This window comes from Callorhinus ursinus, unplaced genomic scaffold (genome assembly GCF_003265705.2).
Source record: "Callorhinus ursinus isolate GAN/ISIS: 27379988/994484 unplaced genomic scaffold, GSC_fseal_2.0 scaffold6, whole genome shotgun sequence".
NCBI classification, from domain to species: domain Eukaryota; kingdom Metazoa; phylum Chordata; class Mammalia; order Carnivora; family Otariidae; genus Callorhinus; species Callorhinus ursinus.
In genome coordinates, this window is record NW_027397068.1 from 26330682 (window position 1) to 26348775 (window position 18094).

The 18094-nt window shown below is 37.2% G+C and overlaps 1 protein-coding gene across 2 annotated transcripts in view; it reads right to left on the minus strand.

Annotated features, from left to right (window-relative positions):
- Positions 1-18094, minus strand: part of ATG5 (autophagy related 5) — a 121919-nt gene that overhangs the window by 43564 nt on the left and 60261 nt on the right. For both annotated transcript variants that reach the window (XM_025863308.2, XM_025863317.2), the window contains exon 6: positions 8024-8118. In XM_025863308.2, coding sequence (XP_025719093.1) covers positions 8024-8118 — 95 coding nt within the window. The remainder of the gene's footprint in view (positions 1-8023; positions 8119-18094) is intronic.

The following is an 18094-nucleotide window of genomic DNA, read 5'->3' on the forward strand; positions in this document are numbered from 1 at the left end:
ACTGAAAAACAAAATTAAAGGCAATAATATTCAGTTTACCACCCATTATGTCCCTGTTCTTTTTCTCTGGCCTCTTCTGCTATATGTTACTGCAAGATATCAACTAAAATGGAAAACATTGGAAGAAAAGAATCTCAATTTCTCACCCAAACTGCCACAACCCTGGAGGAGGAGGAACCCTAACAAACACCACCATGATGTGCCACACATTTCTATTGTTCTCACTTTTCAAAATTCATAAATCAGCATTTCTGAAAACAATCTAAAATTCTGACTCCTTTTTCAGTCTAGGAAGTGCCAAGTTAATCTCTGACATCATTTAACTGATAAACAACTTCCAAAAACAACTAAGAATCATGTTAACTTTCTTAGAAAACAAGTACTATTTATCAGCTTCAAACTAAAACTAATACCGTTAGGTTGTTTCTAAGAGGATTCTCTGAATTTATTTATAACCTCTAGACTAACATACAGAACAAAGTAGATGATTAAGTAATCTTTATTGAATAAATACGAACGGACATTCAGATTATTAAAAATCTTAAGAGGATAAAAAGAAAACTTAATATGGTCTAACCCTTTCATTTGCAACCTTATTTTCCCCCAACTCTGGGCTCAAGACTTACTATGTCCCCTCTGCCTACAAAGCTCTTCTCATCACTCTTTGCCTTCCTTAATTCCACCCATCCATCAACTCTTCAAGAGACATTACACTTCATCAACAAAGCCTTCTTTGCCCTCCCAAACTAGATCAAATTCTCCTTAGAGGATTTAGGCTTCTGTTGTATTATATACCTCTGCTTCACAGCACCAATCATTCATTCTGGTGATTTTACATTTGTTTGTATACTTACCTGATTAGTTTCTTTCCACCTTTGAACTACAAGCTCTATATAAAGGGTGATGTATAATATTAATCAACATTTGTATCTCCCATACATAGCACAGAGCATGGGATGCAAATATCTATGAGTCAATGAACTAGTTGAATGAATGAATGAATAAAATAAACTTTTCTTCCACGAAGTATACTGGCAGCATAACATTTATGAATCCATTGCTTCTTGAAAGACACAATAAAATGGGTCCAATTTTCACTCTACAACCTAAATACCAATGCCTGAGGACTTCACTGTCACTTTACAAATCTTTTTAACAGATATCCTCATTAACCACCATCTGTTTACATGTGCTATTCTAAATAACATTTAGGTTACATTTCTGAAACACTCTCTGCCATCAACCTCATCTCTAGAATACCAGCTAATATGAAGCACCTGGATTTCAGGAACACAGACCCGAAACCCATACACCAAACTAAACTGTTATGTAAATGACAGAAATGACACATTTTGGTCTATAATTGATCTCTAGACTACTTTTGTACCTATTTTACTTGTACCACTAAAAAGTCTGTCACTAGATTATAGTCATTTTGAGCCCATACAAACTACAGATGAAAAACAACTGAAGTTTTCCAACAATCTGAACACAAGGCAGCCTTTAGAGAGTCTTGCCAGTTAGAGGTCTTCTAGGTTTCTGTCAATTTATTTGGTCAAGGTGGACTTCACTTGATAAGTATGTCCTGAAAATTCTGTAAACTTAATTATACTTTTTAAGTCTCACCTAGGTCTGATTTCTGGTTCTTTCATATTTCATTTGTGTGCTCCTGAGTCAATAACTTAAAATCCCTCAGCTTCAGCCTCCTCACAGGTAAAATCAGACAATGATCCCTACTTCATATCATGGTTCCGAGGCTTCAAAAGATGTAGTGGGCCTGACTCAAGGATGCTCAGTGCCCCTTCCTTTTCATACCCCTTGCTACACAGGAATTTTATTATGATTCTGCAAAGAAAAATATTTTAGTAAAAGTGGTGTCTTTCATTTATCTTAACAGACCTAGATTTTCAGGTTCTGCTTAAATTTATTATTAATTTAAGGTCTCAAATAGCACAGAGATTTATATCTAGTATGTTCAAGAAATGAAAGGTTCAGATTCATCAAAATATTGCATAAGTAAAAGCTACACTGAATGGAATATCTTAACCATACAAACGAATCTGCTATAAAGGAGTCAGCAACAGAAACCATGTGCATTACCCTTTAGACCATATAATTATAAGAAAACAAAGCAGAGCCCATCTTTCTTTGGTCAAGACATGAATGAAGATTCAAAAATACAAAACAGAGAAATGGAAAAAGCCAAGAATGGCAAAAGAAAGGAAATAGGCAAAAACTAAAACTCCTAAATTTTTATATTCACTTATATACCTTACTCCTAAAATTTTAATCAAATTCAAGTAAGAACCTAGCTGGAAAGGCATAAAGCTAACAGGAAAGTTGGCTCCTCCTGTTTGAGGAAAAACTACCAACTTCTTGGCACAGGAAAGATCAGGCAGCAAGCTCTTTCCTAACAGAGTCCCCACCTGGCAGACATGTTTTGTCAAGCACATTTTAAGAATTCTCTAGCTTCCCACTTTCAATCTAATTATAGAACTTCATAAAACCATTTTTTCTCTCTCACACACACATTCTCTTCCTTTTCCCTCCCCCCTCACATTCTCTCTCTAAATCCTTCTCTGTTGTGATACCACAATGAGAGGTATGAATACATCTGACAATTTTTCCCTGAACATAATGATAAATATTAAAGAACACCTCCACTCTGTACATCTGTACATCTGCACCATGATTCTAACAATAATAACCCCTACACAATAAGTAACGATAGTATAATATACTTTCCCTATAGGAGCTTAAAATATTCACAGTATAAAAACCATAGTAAAGTATATATGCCAGAACCTGCCTATCCAAGTAAGTACTAGGAGGTATATAGTTCAGAAAAGTTTTGAAATTCCTCTTTGGGGAATGTCTTTAGAGTTTGTGTTATATTTTATTGCACAAATAAGCTATTTTGCTAGGATCCGGGAATGCATTATAGTACTTTACTATGGAACTCATGGTACAACAGAATAGCTCCAAATCAACTACTGATGACAGATGGAATGATTTAATGAATTAACAAATACTCACAAATGCCTATTACATGTCAGGCTCTTTTCTAGACCCTGGACAGACAGCATGAACAAAACAATTACCCTGTCTTCATGAAAAAGATAAACCACCTTCATTTTTAGAAGTGATTAAAAGTCATAAAGCACTGTAAAGGAAATGTTTGTTGTAAAAACAATACATTTGCTCTGAAGTCAGGAGTTTAAAAAAATAAGAGTGTCACCGATAGAATTATATAAACCTGTAATATGGCTTCTTTGAAGAAAAACTTTAACCAGATATATGAATTCACTCAGTCATGCCCCTTTCATTTTATGGATGAGGAAACAAAGGCCCAGCCAGTCTGAGTAACCTGCTGTGGATGCACAGCTTGTCAGTGTCAGACCTCCCACAGAGTTGTGGAGGCCCTCCCTTCTAGTTCAGTGCTCTTTCTAGGAAACACAACTTTTTTTTCAAGGACAAGTGCTTTAGCCTTTATGTCTCCAACATTTTCCAACCTTCTGAGCTCAATGAAGTTTACATGTAGTCACAAACTGTTGAACTAGGAAACAGAAGCAGAAAAAGGTCAAAACAATTTTCTACTAAGTGAATAAAACAAAATTGTGACATTGACACTATCGTGCACTGCTTTTTCAACCCTTCCAACACTTCTAGCTCTTTTTCACTTTCTCCTGCTCTTCTCCCTTCATTTTAATTTTATTTTTTTCAAGATTTATTTATTTGAGAGAGAGAAAAAGAGAACACACATGCATGGTGGGGGGGGGGAGAGGGAGAGAGAGAATCCAGAGCAGACTCCCTGCTGAGAATGGAGCCCAAGAAACAGGGCTGGATCCCAGGACCCTGGGATCACGACCTGAGCTAAAATCAAGAGTCAAGACGCTTAACCGACTGAGCCACCCAGGTGCCCCTTGGTTAATTTTAAAAGTGTTTTGTTTTCTTAACTACTACAGTAGCACTATCCTTTAAAGTCACCATACATTTAAATCCAAGGAAAACTGCTAGCTTTTTCAGTTTGGGATTATTTTTTTTGTTTTATTTTATTATGTTATGTTAGTCACCATACAATACATCATTAGTTTTTGATGTCGTGATCCACGATCCATTGTTTTTGTATATCAGCCAGTGCTCCATGCAGTACGTGCCCTCCTTGATACCCATCACCGGGCTAACCCATCCCCCCAACCCCTCAGTTTGGGATTATTTAACTATAAAGTCTATTTTTAAGCTTTAACATTATATGATCTTCGGTGACTTTTTTTTTTTGGATCTTTGGTTTTTCATACCCTATTAATTTAATACTTCAAATTAAGTAATTATGAAGTACTCACAGTATATGAAAGACTGTGCTAAATCCCACTAGATTTTTTTTTCTTTAATACAGCCTTGCCTTAAAAGATACCACTAGCATTTTGAGGGTATTATTGCATTCTGGATGCAGGCTATATCAAGACCTATCTAACTTGGGCAAAGTGCCTGCATCGGTCTAGATTGAAAGGGTGACTTTCAAACTGTCAAGCCCCAGGAGGAGTGGGGTCAAGCCAGCTGAGCCAATCCCGCTTGTCCGCACCCAACCTCCCCCTCTAAGCTTGGCCCTAAAGTGGGCTGCTGCTTAAAAACCATTTCTGAGGGGCGCCTGGCTGGCTCAGTCAGTAGAACATGCAACTCTTGACCTCAAGGTCACGAGTTCAAGCGTCACAATGGGCATAGAGCTTACTTAGAAAAAAATTTTTTTTTTATTTTTAAAATCCACTCAGAAAACTTAAGGACTACTCTGAAATTCTATAACCTGTTATTGTTTTTAATATGTACTTCAACCACCAATATCCACATCAGTGATGGTGAAGAAGTAGACTCTCTCTACGGGGTTTATGGACTACATGAAGAATCCTACTCACTGTAGGTATTATACTTAGTCCATAAAACCTGGCTCCATTTTGGCTTTTCTCTATGGAATAACTAAAAGCATACCACTAGTGAATCTAGCTCTGTAAAAGTTTCTCTTACAGAATGCCTAGGTGGTCAGTACAGAGGCATCTAATGTGAGATATTTCTTCTCTCATACAACTAGGCTTCCTGCCATCTTTCTTTCTCACATCATTTTATGCAACTATAGGAACCATTCTATTTGCCCACTGTCAAAAAGAACAGTTTTCCAAAACTGTTGCACCCCTCTTTTCAGCAGATGGCTTTATTACTCGCTACAAGGAAAGACTGATGCTTTCCCACATGAGTAGCAACAATTTTTCCCCTCCTATTCCTTAACAGTTCTCTGCAAACCTCTCGTCTGTTGGGTTAACCTTCACTGTTAATCCCGATCCCCAAATGCTTTGCTCCACCAGTTACCTTCCTTCTTATTTGATAAACACATTCTTCCAAAAAAAATCCTAAAAGTCTTTTCAGTCCTAGCCTTCCCATGCCTGAGGAAGTTTAGCTTTCCCTAATAAACTAGCAGGTTTTCTCCTTATGTATAATGAAAAAAAAAATGTTACCACATTTCTTCTCCCTTGCTCTGGCTACAAGAATACTTGGGGTCAAATCTGCAGGTCAATTTTAATAAATCTGAGTATCTCACTCATTCACAGCTTATGTAATTTCATGCTGAGTTTCCGTTTTTTATTTTCAGTAGTTTTGATTTTAAATTCTTTTCTATTTTGTGATTATAAATTCTTGTAAATTACATCAGATGTTTCATGATATGTAGCTCTGACTTTAAATTTTGTTTTCTCATTATTTGTGTTAATTGCCTCAGATTCTTCATAATACAAGACTATGTATAAATAAATCAGCTGTGGTATTTCCAAACCCACTGCATAATATCTGTGATTAACAAAGACTTGTGGAATTAAAAAAAGGAAGCAGAGAAGTGTGGCTAATTAGATCATCTGGTCTTATTCCAACAGGAATTTTTCTCATTTTATTTCTATTGTACATATTATGAATCCATGATTTAAAAACAATCTAGGGGTGCCTGTGTGGCTCAGTCAGTTAAGTATCTGTCTTCAGCTCGGGTCACGATCCTGGAGTTTCAGGATCGAGCCCCGCGTCTGGCTCCCTGCTCAGCAGGGAGTCTGCTTCTCCCTCTGCCCCTCACCCCGCTCGTGCTCTCTTTCTCTCTCTCTCTAAAATATATATATATATATATACATATATATATGTATATATATATATATAAAATCTTAAAAATAGTCTACCATTATGTTAATGAAATCAATAAAAAGATACCTTATTTAAATCAGAAACACTTTTCATTCTTTGAGTATACTGGGATTTTTGTTTACTTACTTTTAATTAAACAGTTTTCCTCTTTAATACAGTTATACGATTGATGCCTCTATAAAAGATTTAAAAAATTGGGGCCCCTGGGTGGCTCAGTCGTTAAGCGGCTGCCTTTGGCTCAGGTCATGATCCCAGGGTCCCGGGATCAAGTCCCACGTGGGGCTCCCTGCTCAGCAGGGAGCCTGCTTCTCCCTCTCCCTCTACCTGCCACTCTGCCTACTTGTGCTCTCTCTCTGTTGAATAAATAAATAAAATCTTTAAAAAAAAAGATTTAAAAAAAATTACTATAGAGTCACTATGAGTAAAGACTGTGGGACACTGAAAATGGCTACAAGGGGAACTTATGACACCATCTCTCTGAGTTTGAATGGAAGTTCTGCTTGATTAGAGCCCATGCCTGTAATATTATGTTTCCAATTTCTATTCTCAACTGCTTTTTCTCTGGAGATAGTTGGTAACTTACTTTCTGGAATACCATTCACTCAACAAATATTTACAAAGTATTTGCTATATGCAAAGCACCTAGAAATTTTATTTTATTTTAAGATTTTATTTATTTATTTGACAGAGAGAGACACAGCTAGAGAGGGAACACAAGCAGGGGGAGTGGGAGAGGGAGAAGCAGGCTTCCCGCGGAGCAGGGAGCCTGATGCGGGGCTCGATCCCAGGACCCTGGGATCATGATCTGTGCCAAAGGTAGACACTTAACGACTGAGCCACCCAGGCACCCTGCACCTAGAAATTTTAAAGTACTCTACAGAAACAGGAGTTTCTTCACCCGCATAAAAGTGTGCTATAAGGAGATTCTACTTACCTATTTTGTTGTACAACACTAAAGACTCACCATTTAAAACAAATACATCAATTCCCCTCATTTGTGGTAGCTACGTTTTACAAAGTCACTGCAAACACTGAATTAGCAAATGCTGAGCCACTGTTCCTGGAGCAAATATAGGGTTGGGTTACTGTGTGTTTCTGGTCACAAAATGTTCTTCAACCGACCAATACATAACCTTGTTTTATGTGTGTTTCTTTCTCTTTTAATTTATTTATTATGAGAAAGAGAGAGATAGCGCACACATGGGGGGGTGCAGAGGGTGAGGGAGAGAGAGAATCTTAAGCAGGCTCCACGCTCAGCACGAAGCAGGACCAGGGCTTGATCTCACAACCCTGAGATCATGACCTGAGCCAATCAAGAGTCAGATGTTCAAGCGACAGAGTGACCCAGGTGTCCCATATGTGCATTTCTTTTTAAAGATGGCACTTCAGCACTACTCTTGGGAACCATTTTAAACAACAAAATCATCAATAAAAAGCACAAAAATGTAAAAAGCATAGCACTAAACAGGGAAAAGAAACTTGTTTATAGCAGGAAAACAGAAACAAGAAGGTACGGCATTGCTGAATATGGGTGAATCAAATTTTCTGTAGCTTTGCATATGTCCATGAGAGCGCTGCTGAGTACTGACTCTGGCTTACAAATAAATTTTAGAAAGCAAGCAAATCTGCAAATAAAGAATCCGCAAATAATGAGGATCAACTGAATATGAGTCAAATATTTCAGTGTAGTCTCTGACTTGTTTATCACCAAAAGATAAGCTCTGGAAAGAAAGCCCTGACAAATACCCTTCAGTTACTATGCAAATTTAAAGAGTTTTGGACTATACTACTTCAAGAAGTAAGATGTCTGAGGCATTCACAAGTTGGTATTGTTAAAAATGTTACTTCCTACCTGATATATTCTAAAAGGGATATAACGAAATCCATTTTCTTCTGCAGGATATTCCATGAGTTTCCGGTTGATGGCCCAAAACTGGTCAAATCTGTCTGTAATGATAAATTATTTGTTATTAAAAATGAACATTATAATTTAAAACCTCACATGAAGAAATGAAAGTTGTTAAACATCCTCTTAGAAGTTTCTGGAAAAGCATCATTTATATATATTTTATTTTTTCAAGATTTTATTCACTTATTTGACAGAGAGACACAGCGAGAGAGGGAACACAAGCAGGGAGTGGGAGAGGGAGAAGCAGGGAGTGGGAGAGGGAGAAGCAGGCTTCCCACCGAACAGGGAGCCCGATGTGGGGTTCGATCCCAGGACCCTGGGATCATGACCTGAGCCGAAGGCAGATGCTTAATGACTGAGCCACCCAGGTGCCCCTTATATATTATTTTTTTAAACTTATCTTTCCATAACTAAACATAAAGCAAAATATAAAATAAATTTTTCTACATTATTGCTTCCTCTTCCTAGATATTTGCATAGACATTTCATCTCATAAGAGAAACCCTGAACAGATGACTACTTGTGTCATCAGGGCAAAAAATCAAATAGGGCTGAATGTCTAGATTCCCTATCCTATTGCTACTGTCTAAATCTTAACCAGAACTTATTTAAAGAAACAAAATCAAAACACCAAACACAATAAACATTAAACAGTAAAAAAGACAAAATTACAGGAAAGGGTTTGAAGGAAATGTGGAACTGACACTTAAGCATTAACTGTTGATTGCAGCTTAATCTCAGTGATTAAATAACTCCTTTTTAAGTTTTTCAGGCTCAATTTAAAAAAAACCACTTTATTCAGATATAATTCACATATCATAAAATTCACCCTTTTACTTTTTAAATTCACCCTTTTAAAGTGTACAACTCAGTGTTTTTTAGCATATTCAGAGCTGAACAACCACTGGCAGCATCTAGTATCAGAACATTTTCATCCTCCCAAAAAGAAACCCATACCCATTAATAGTTACCCACCTTTTCCTCTCTTCCTAACCCCCTAGAAATCACTAATCTTTATTCCAGACATTTTGTATAAATGGAATATGGTATGTGACTTTTGTATCTGCTTTTTTTCCCCCCAGCTTGTTTTCAAGGTCCATTCAAGTTGTAGCATGTCTCAGATTTCATTCATTTTTATGGACAAATAATATTTCATTGTATGGAGATAAATTTTTTCGTTTTGTTTACCCATTCATCAGTTCATGGAAATTTGGGTTGTTTCTACTTTTTGGCCATTATGAATAATGCTACTATAAACATTCACATATAAGCTTTTGTACTGGATGTGTATCTTCAATTTTCTTGGGTATAAACCTAGGAGTGGAAATACTGATTTATATGGTATCTGTTCAACTGCCATATGGTAACTATGTTTTCAGAAACTGCCAAACTGTTTTCCAAAGAGGCTGCATCACTTTACATTCCCACCAGCAATGTATGAAAGGTTCCAATTTGTCCACATCCATGTCTACGCTTGTTATTGCATATCTTTTTTTTTTTTTTTAAGATTTACTTATTTAAGAAAGAGCATGCACAAGTGGGGGCCGTGGTGGGGAGGAAAAGAGAAAGAGAGGGGGAGAATCCTCAAGCAGACTCCCCACCAAGCGCAGAGATCAACATGAGGCTTGACCCCAGGACCCCAAGATCAGGACCTGAGCCAAAAATCAAGAGTCGGCGGCTTCACTGACTGTGCCACCCAAGTGTCTCCCCACCCTTTTATTAGAGTCACACTAGTGGGTCTGAAATGTTATCTCCTTATTTTTTTTTTTTAAAGACATATTTATTTGAGAGACAGCGAGCAAGCACACAAGAGTGGGGCTAGGGGCAGAGAATCTCCAGCAGACTCTGCGCTGAACATGAAGCCCCAGGAGAGGCTCAACTCAAGACCCTGAGATCATGACCTGAGCCGAAATCAAAAGTAGTTGGATGCCCAACTGACTGAACCACCCACGCACCTCTCTCCTTATGGTTTTGACTTATATTCCTCTAATGAGTAATTATGCTGAACATCTTTTCATTTGTTTACTGACCATTTATATATTTATTTTGGAGAAATGTCTATCAAATTCTTTGTCCCCTTTCTAAGTGGATTGTCTTTTTTACTGTTGAGTTGTGAGATTTTTTTTTTTTAATGTATTCTGGCTATAAGCCTCTTACTGATAAATCTAGGCAAATATTTTTTCCTATTCTGTTGTTTTTTAAGTAACTCCTTTTTGACTTACCCAGAATCCTACCTTAAAATTACTTTTTACACTCAGAAATTTATCTCAGAGTCAAATCTCTGTAAAGCACATGAATAGCACCAGAATTTCAGATCAGCTTGGTATTAAAGCACATTCTCCACTATTAGACTCGTCTCAATCCAAATTATAGCCAATGTGTTGATACAGTTTAGGTCACTATAATTATATAAAAGAACAAAGTTTAATTGTTTTTTTTTCTTCTATCCCTGTCCTAGAAGACTGTGACAGTCTCTAGGCCTTCTCTATTCTCATTTTCAACTTCAATCTGGAAGTTCATACTGTATCAACAACTGGTAGGATAGGTAACTCAGAATCCAGGTAGTCTAATGTAATTTCACAGATGACAATGAAGGCCTAGGTTGTTATGAGTTTCATGAAGAAGTAAGACCAGACTCTCAGTCTTCTGATTCAAAGCCCACAACCGTTTCAACAGTTGCAACCACAAAACTTCATCTTAATGCTAAGAGTAGCTCCTTTAACCACAGTCCTTTCATATATGAATCGAATATTCTTTCAATGCTTTTTAAAAAGTATCTATCATCAACTATCAAGCAAGAGTGTGACAGCTAAATAAAAATGATTCTTCATGATAACCTGAAATTTTACTCACTGCCTCATCATCAAATCTCTAGCACCTACCAAAGTTCATGCATAACATATGCTCTTAAAGCAAAGAACAAACAAGAAAATACTACATATATAACCTCTTTGTGAAAACATTTTGGGTTCCAATCCTAGGTATGCAACTAAATAGCTAGGTGACTAGAAACAAATCAATTGAAAACTAATTCACTTATAGATGAAATAAAGAAGTTCAATTAAATAGTTTCTAATACCTGTTCCAAAAACAAAACTTTATAATTATCTAAGACACCCTCTTTTATTAAAATAGCATTTGCTAAAAACCACAAGCAAACCTTTATTACAAGAGAAATCTAGATAGTTTTTAACAGAGTACTTTTTAATAAACAACAGTGGTTCTTAACTAGGAGAGACTTGTGCTCACCGGTAGGTCTGGAGACATTTTTGGCTGTCACAACTGTTTATGTGATACTAGTATCTTGTGAGCAGAGGCCAGGGGTGCTGCTAAACATACTACAATGCACAGGACAGTTCCCCACAACCAAGAATTATCTGACCCAAAACGTCAGTGAGAAGGAAAGCAAACACAAACAATAAAAAGTACAGAAAGGCAATTAGTCAAAAGTTTTTACATATCTATATGGCAAAAAAAAAATAAACTGGAAAAAGGAACATTATTGTGCCCATTATCATTTAATGACTCTAAGCTTCAAAATGATCCTTTAACATGTCCTGCCCTAACAGACACAACTGATGCATTCCTTTTCTTTCTGTGCAGGTGCCCACACGCGTGAGTGGGGGGACGGGGGGGAGCAGAGGGAGAGAAAGATCTTAAGTAGGCTCCATCAACGCAGGGCTCAATCTCATGACCCTGACATCATGACCTGAGCCAAAACCAAGAGTCAGATGCTTAACCAACTGAGCCACTGAGGTGCCCCTGAAGCATTTCTATTCTTACAACCACATTAAATTTTCTCAGTAGAGGGCTAAAAGGACACTGCAAGGAGAAAGAGCTTCCTGCTTGCATAGGCACACTGAAGACCCCTAGACCCTGTCAGTCCCTGATTTCCTCAGGAGGCCCACAGGGTGGCTTACTTGCCACTTCCCATACAACTGCCACTCCCTCTGCATGCCCAGACCACTTGTTGCTAGTGGCCTGCACTCCAGTTGTCCTGACTGCCCAGTGACTGCAGACCAGCTCCAGTCTGGGTAGAAGAGTGAATTTCTCTACTAATCCAGTGGATTGAACTATATCTCCTCCCACAAGTTCTAAATCCAGTCTTGGCTAGAGGATTCTTATAAGTGTGACTTTCCTCCCTTCGCCCTAGAGTACCATATGCAGTTTTCTTATATCTTATAGTCACTCTTTCATCAGAGTTAATAATTCTTCATATGGAATTTACCCTGTTTAACCTTCTGTGTGATTTCTACCTCCTGACTAGACCCAATATGATACAACTATGTTTAAAAGACATAATAAAAGATATGTATTAATTAATAGTAGCTTTCACTCTTCTTATAAAACTGTTATGTTCTCATATAAAATAGGTATTTCCTCAATAATACTAAAGACATTCCAGCCAAGAATAATCTAGCTTTTATAAGTCAATGTTATTAACAAGAAAGACACAAGTAGAAGGAGGAAAGCAGTCCTGAGATTGAGTGTATAACCAATCCACTCTTTCACACTGAATTCTGTAATATCAGTATTTCTTCTAACCCCTAGTCAATAACTAAAATAAAATTAGAGTTAGGATGCATTACTACCTTCCTACATATTGATGAATCAAGAACATACTGACTTGTTACCAAGCAATACTTTGAATATAACTATGCTATTAGTTATTATAATTAAGTCATAAAAATTATTTATCAGTCATAAAGGCAACCTACAAGTAAAAGAAGCATAATGGTCTTTAGCTGTTCATTTTTTAAACTATAATTATAAGTAAATATACATCAATTTCAAGAACTTTCACATTAACTTAGTTCTAAATCTAAAACAAAACAACTAAGTAGGAGAAAATTAAAACTATTGGTCACTTAGTTTATTCAAAGAACTGGAGAAGGGAAGATAACTTACATCCTTCTTGCCAGAGCTATTAACAATATGACTAATAATTTGGTTTCTGTTTTTTAAACTTAGCTTATTCATTTAGGAAGGCTACAAAATTAAGAATCACACAACTGAAGGACTGCCTTATAGAAAGTGAATCTATTTTTGTAATAAAGATATTAAAAATAGAATTCCTCAAGATCCTGGTGGTCACCAACTTCTCTCTCTCATTGCTGAATTAAGCTTCTATATTGGTCTTAGAAATTTTTAAAAATTCGGGAAAAAAACATTTTTAAAAATCAGAATCTCCCGAAGAAGCTTTTAAAGTTTTCTTTGTTCCTCACATGGAAAAAACTGCAAGAAAAAAGCAGCAATTTTAAACAATGTATCTGTTCTTTCACTTAAGCTTTATGAGTGGCAAACTCAAGGCAAAATAAATTTTAACATTCTAATGTCACAAACAATACATGTGTCTAAAAGCTCCCCAGGAGACATGGAGGACATCTAAGGGACTACAGGGACTGCTATTTAGCTTCAGTTCGGCAATGTGGCATTGCTGTCTGGGACCCTCAAACTATAGGAAAGGAGGCAGCCTCCACATGCATGCTCTACCCACTTCCTAGTCTTTCAACATCTGTGATGTAAAAAAAAACATATTTACAGCATCCCAAATCAGTGTCAGCACATAAAACATAGACTTTAAGCTTTTCTTTGAAGAGAAAAGCAAATAGTTGAAAATCACAGCTTCAGAAAATTTTGCATTTATCAACAGTATTATTCGAATCAGTACTACAATTGACCTTGTAATATATATAGTGTTTTGACCAGAGGCTTTCAAAATACGTAACAGAAAGTATATAAACCTATTTGAATTAATTTCTTCATATGTAATATGTAAACATCTTTGTAAAGCAAAACAAACAAAAAAAAATGAGTAACTTGGTAGGTTGCCATACACAGGTGCGTTAAATAGGCGACCTGTATCTTCAAACTCATTTGCCTTCTAAGTCAAGTCAAATTAAGAGAATCCTAGGTTAACAGGGTGTTTAGCTGAACCATGGCAGGGAGCATTCTCTCTGTGGCAACACATCCACTGGTGCTTGGATGCTGCTCAACAAACTACACCCACGTGTTTCTATGAGCCCTTCTCTTTGAGGTTTAAAGTTACTGAGCTATATCAGTGGGGGAGGCCCTAACCAAAGCAAAGAAGCCTTGGGAAAGCTTCAGGGCCCCTGAGAATTCATCATGAAGGTAGAAGAAGGCAAGACCAGAGGGCTGGCTGAGAGGAGTGCTACTCCTGAAGAAGGCTCATCCCAAACATAAACATTCATCTTGGCAGGAGGATTGTCCTCTGGGGAATTTGTTGTTTGAATGAATCAAAAGAGTAATAAAACCTGGATCTCAGGAAAATTTCAATGTGGGCTACCAATTGTCTCATAATAAACTGAGCGATGACATTTACTCCTTTGCCCTACAATAGAAGTGCTACCATCTGGAAAACCAACATTAAGGAAAGTAATCAATATAAATACATATTTAGGGTATAATTTATTCTCTCTGTATTCACTGCCACAACTTTTCAAAAGCACTGTCAGCTTTCACGGAACCACTGAGACAACCTAATTGGACTCTGTCCTTCCACTTGTATCCCTGCTCAGAACATTCAGAATGGTCTTATAAAACGTAAATCAAATTGTATCATTAATGAGTGATTTTCCACACATGTTTCTAATGGGCCCTAAGGAATAATGCTCTGTGATGTACTTTAACAATATGGTTTTAGAAGTACTAGAATCATTACTTAAAAATCCACTGCACTCACTTCCTTATTGCCTGCAACGGGGGAGGACTGCTCCCTGCCCGAACTGCATATGAACAACCAAAATGTCTTTCCCTCTCACCGTCTGGAAACGCAGGTGCTTCTGAAGTCCTCTGAGATCTCACTGCCCATCAATCTGTTTACTTCCTAAGCTCCAAGTCATATGATTTTTCGTTTCTGTCCCTAGAAAACACCAAACTTGTTCCCATATCATAGCTTGGAATCCTCACTTTTCTTATCTTCACAAAGCTGCTGCTTTCTGATCATTCAAGTCCCAATAGAAGTAGCACCACATCCTCAGAGAAGATCCCATCAATTCAAAGTGAGGCATTGTTCTATTTTCTATCTAGACATTTTTGAAATTGAATTTTGAAATTACCCAACTCACGTGTCTAATTATTTCTTGTCGCTCTCCCCCAACTAAATATAGTTCCATGAGGGCAAGGCCTTTGTCTTCAGTCCTAGAAAGTTCCTGGCACAAAGTAGATGCTCAATCAATGTTTAAGCGACTAAATAACGATATGACTGACTGGTTTAGGGAAATGCAGAACAAAAAGAAGGAATTCCAAACGTAGCATGGTATGGTGGGAAAAACAGACACTCTGGAGCCACACTGCCTTGGTCTGCTTCCTAGCTTTGCCATTTAATAGCCGCCGGAGTTTGAGCAATAGACTTTTAAACTTTGTGTCCCAATTTCCTATAAATGGAACTGCCTGTAAAATGAAGATATTAATAGTACATATTCATAAAGTCATTGGAAGAAATAAATTAGTTAATACATGCAAAATACAACAGTGTCTGGCACAAAGTAAGAATTACATAAGTGATCTCAGGCTGCCTCAGAGTCAACAAAAGAAGACACTGAGCTTCCAGATTCAGCAACAAGGTAGTGAACTGTCAAAACCAGTATGGGAAAGTGGTTCTGCCAAAACCTCATCATCACAAGACTGCTGGAGCGTTCAGTCTGGCTCAGGGCCAGAGAGCTTGCACCACTCACATCAAATTCTGTGTGAATGCTGCCTCCTGGAGTTATGCAACTGAGTGGCCTTTGTTAACCAGGTGGGAAGACTGAGAGCCATAATACAATCCAGCATCCCCTTCTGCTTCCTCCAGCCATTTCAATTACCATATAAACCCTATCTTCTCATGCTGTGGAAACAATATAGTTACATTTACCTTCCATCAATTTCGATTGCATTAATCTCCAGAAATGGGGAAATGAAATGGTGAAATGGTGGTGGGGGCAGGAATGGTGGCAAGAACACCTAGGTCAACATCTGAGGCCTCAAGTCTTGGCAGGCTCATCTGAGTTCTACCTCTACTATCTTTAAGATCTAATAACAATTCCTTCTCAACCCCTCCCTCTCCTAACATGTCTTAAAATATTACAAGAGAGGGGATAAGCATGGTGGGAAAAAAAAAATGAGGTTTCTTGTTGATCTGGGAAGATGAGAGGCTCAAAACTGTTATACTTTACAACACAGGTCTATAAACAGAGCCAGTAAAAACTGGTTACTTCATAAATGGTTTAAAAAACATTGCTGGAAACTTAAAGAAAACTAATCTTACCTGGAATTTGAAAAAGCAGACTGTAAATTTTAATTTCAACATCACAATAAACCATAACTGCAAGTTATAACATCTCTAATGTATTCCAACAGTCAATCCCAGTAATTGACTTTATTTTTATGTAGACAGAATTCAATAACTGTATCCCAGCCAATTAAGAAAAGTTTATTTCAAATTGGGCCAGTAATTACATAAAAGGGCCTCAAAATTAAAAAATGTCACGATGCTAAAAAAACAACTATTCTATGTGCTCATGTTAAAATTAAAAAAAAAGAGAGAATGATCTTCAATTATAATTAAGTCTTCATTTAATCTAAAAGACAATCTTTAAAGTAGCTTGTTTCCCAAATAGAGATTTACAGAGCTGTAGCACCGTGGTAGACCAAGACTAATTAACTAAATGCTTCCCTGTGTAAATCACCTATAGATTTATAACCAGTAATCTGATTTATTACCTTTCAAAGCTACTATAAATTGAGAAAATGTTTTTCCTCTTAAGACTAAATTACAGTTTATTACTTTCCTAAAAGTCAGAGGGCCAGAAACAAATTCAACAAGTAATCAAGCTCATTTGCACTTCAGAGAGCCCACCAGAATTCTAAGACAAAAACAAAAATCTATTTTAATTTTTGAAAGAAAAAAAAAGATAGTCCATTACAGTCACTGTATCTTTGCAATGTTTACTATGCAGGATATTCTGTCTTTATTCTAATACAAACCTTGCATGCTTTTGATGAGAAAATCCCATTAATACTGACAAATAACAAAAGCTTTAGAAACGGGGCAGGGGGGAGGATGGGGGAGGCACCAGTGGTCAGGAGACACCATGTGCAGTGCAACATTCCTCAGCTTTAGCTGCTCACTTGGATCACCTGAAGAGTTTACAAAAAGACAAACGTCAGGGACCCACTCCAGACCAATTACTTCAGATGCCCTGGCAACTGTACTTTTTAAGAAACTTCCAGATGATTCTAATATGTAGCCAGAGTTAATAACCCCCATATGTAATGGAAAACACAACCATTTTTTTTTTAAAGATTTAACTTATTTATTTGACAGAATGAGACACAGCGAGAGAGGGAACACAAGCAGGAGTAGTGGGAGAGAGAGAAGCAGGCTTCCGCCGAGCAGGGAGCCCCATGCGGGGCTCGATCCCAGGACCCTGGGATCATGACCTGAGCCGAAGGCAGATGCTTAACGACTGAGCCACCCAGGCGCCCCAAACACAACCATTTTAAAATCAGAGATCTAAGTTCAAATCCTTGTCCCATCTTTTACTAGCTCTGTGAGCTCACTTCCTTGTTTTCAAAGTTGATAATGTTTAATTCATGTGATAAATTACTGAGACAACACATATAAAAATATCCAGGCCTAGGACATCACAAGACTTTAGTAAATGTAATATAATTCCTGATAAATTCTCTTCTATTTCAAATCCATCTAACCTCTCCATGGTAAGTACATGAAAAATATCTCCCTTTAAAAAAGTTCCCCATTGCAAATGGTTCATACTATGAATCTCCAGTTTAATTTTAGGGAAGGAAGAGGAAAGAAAGGGTAAAACAGTTGACAGAAGGAATGGTGTGCTCAAGCAACTTTTTACTTTGTAGGATCTGCATAGAGTTAAATCTATCAAACTATCTGCTCCGTTTTATGTACCTAATTAAGTACTGGGAGCTGTAGAGAATTTTAAATTAAAACAAAATAAAACAAGTACACAATAGGTTCTTTCCTTCACTTAATAT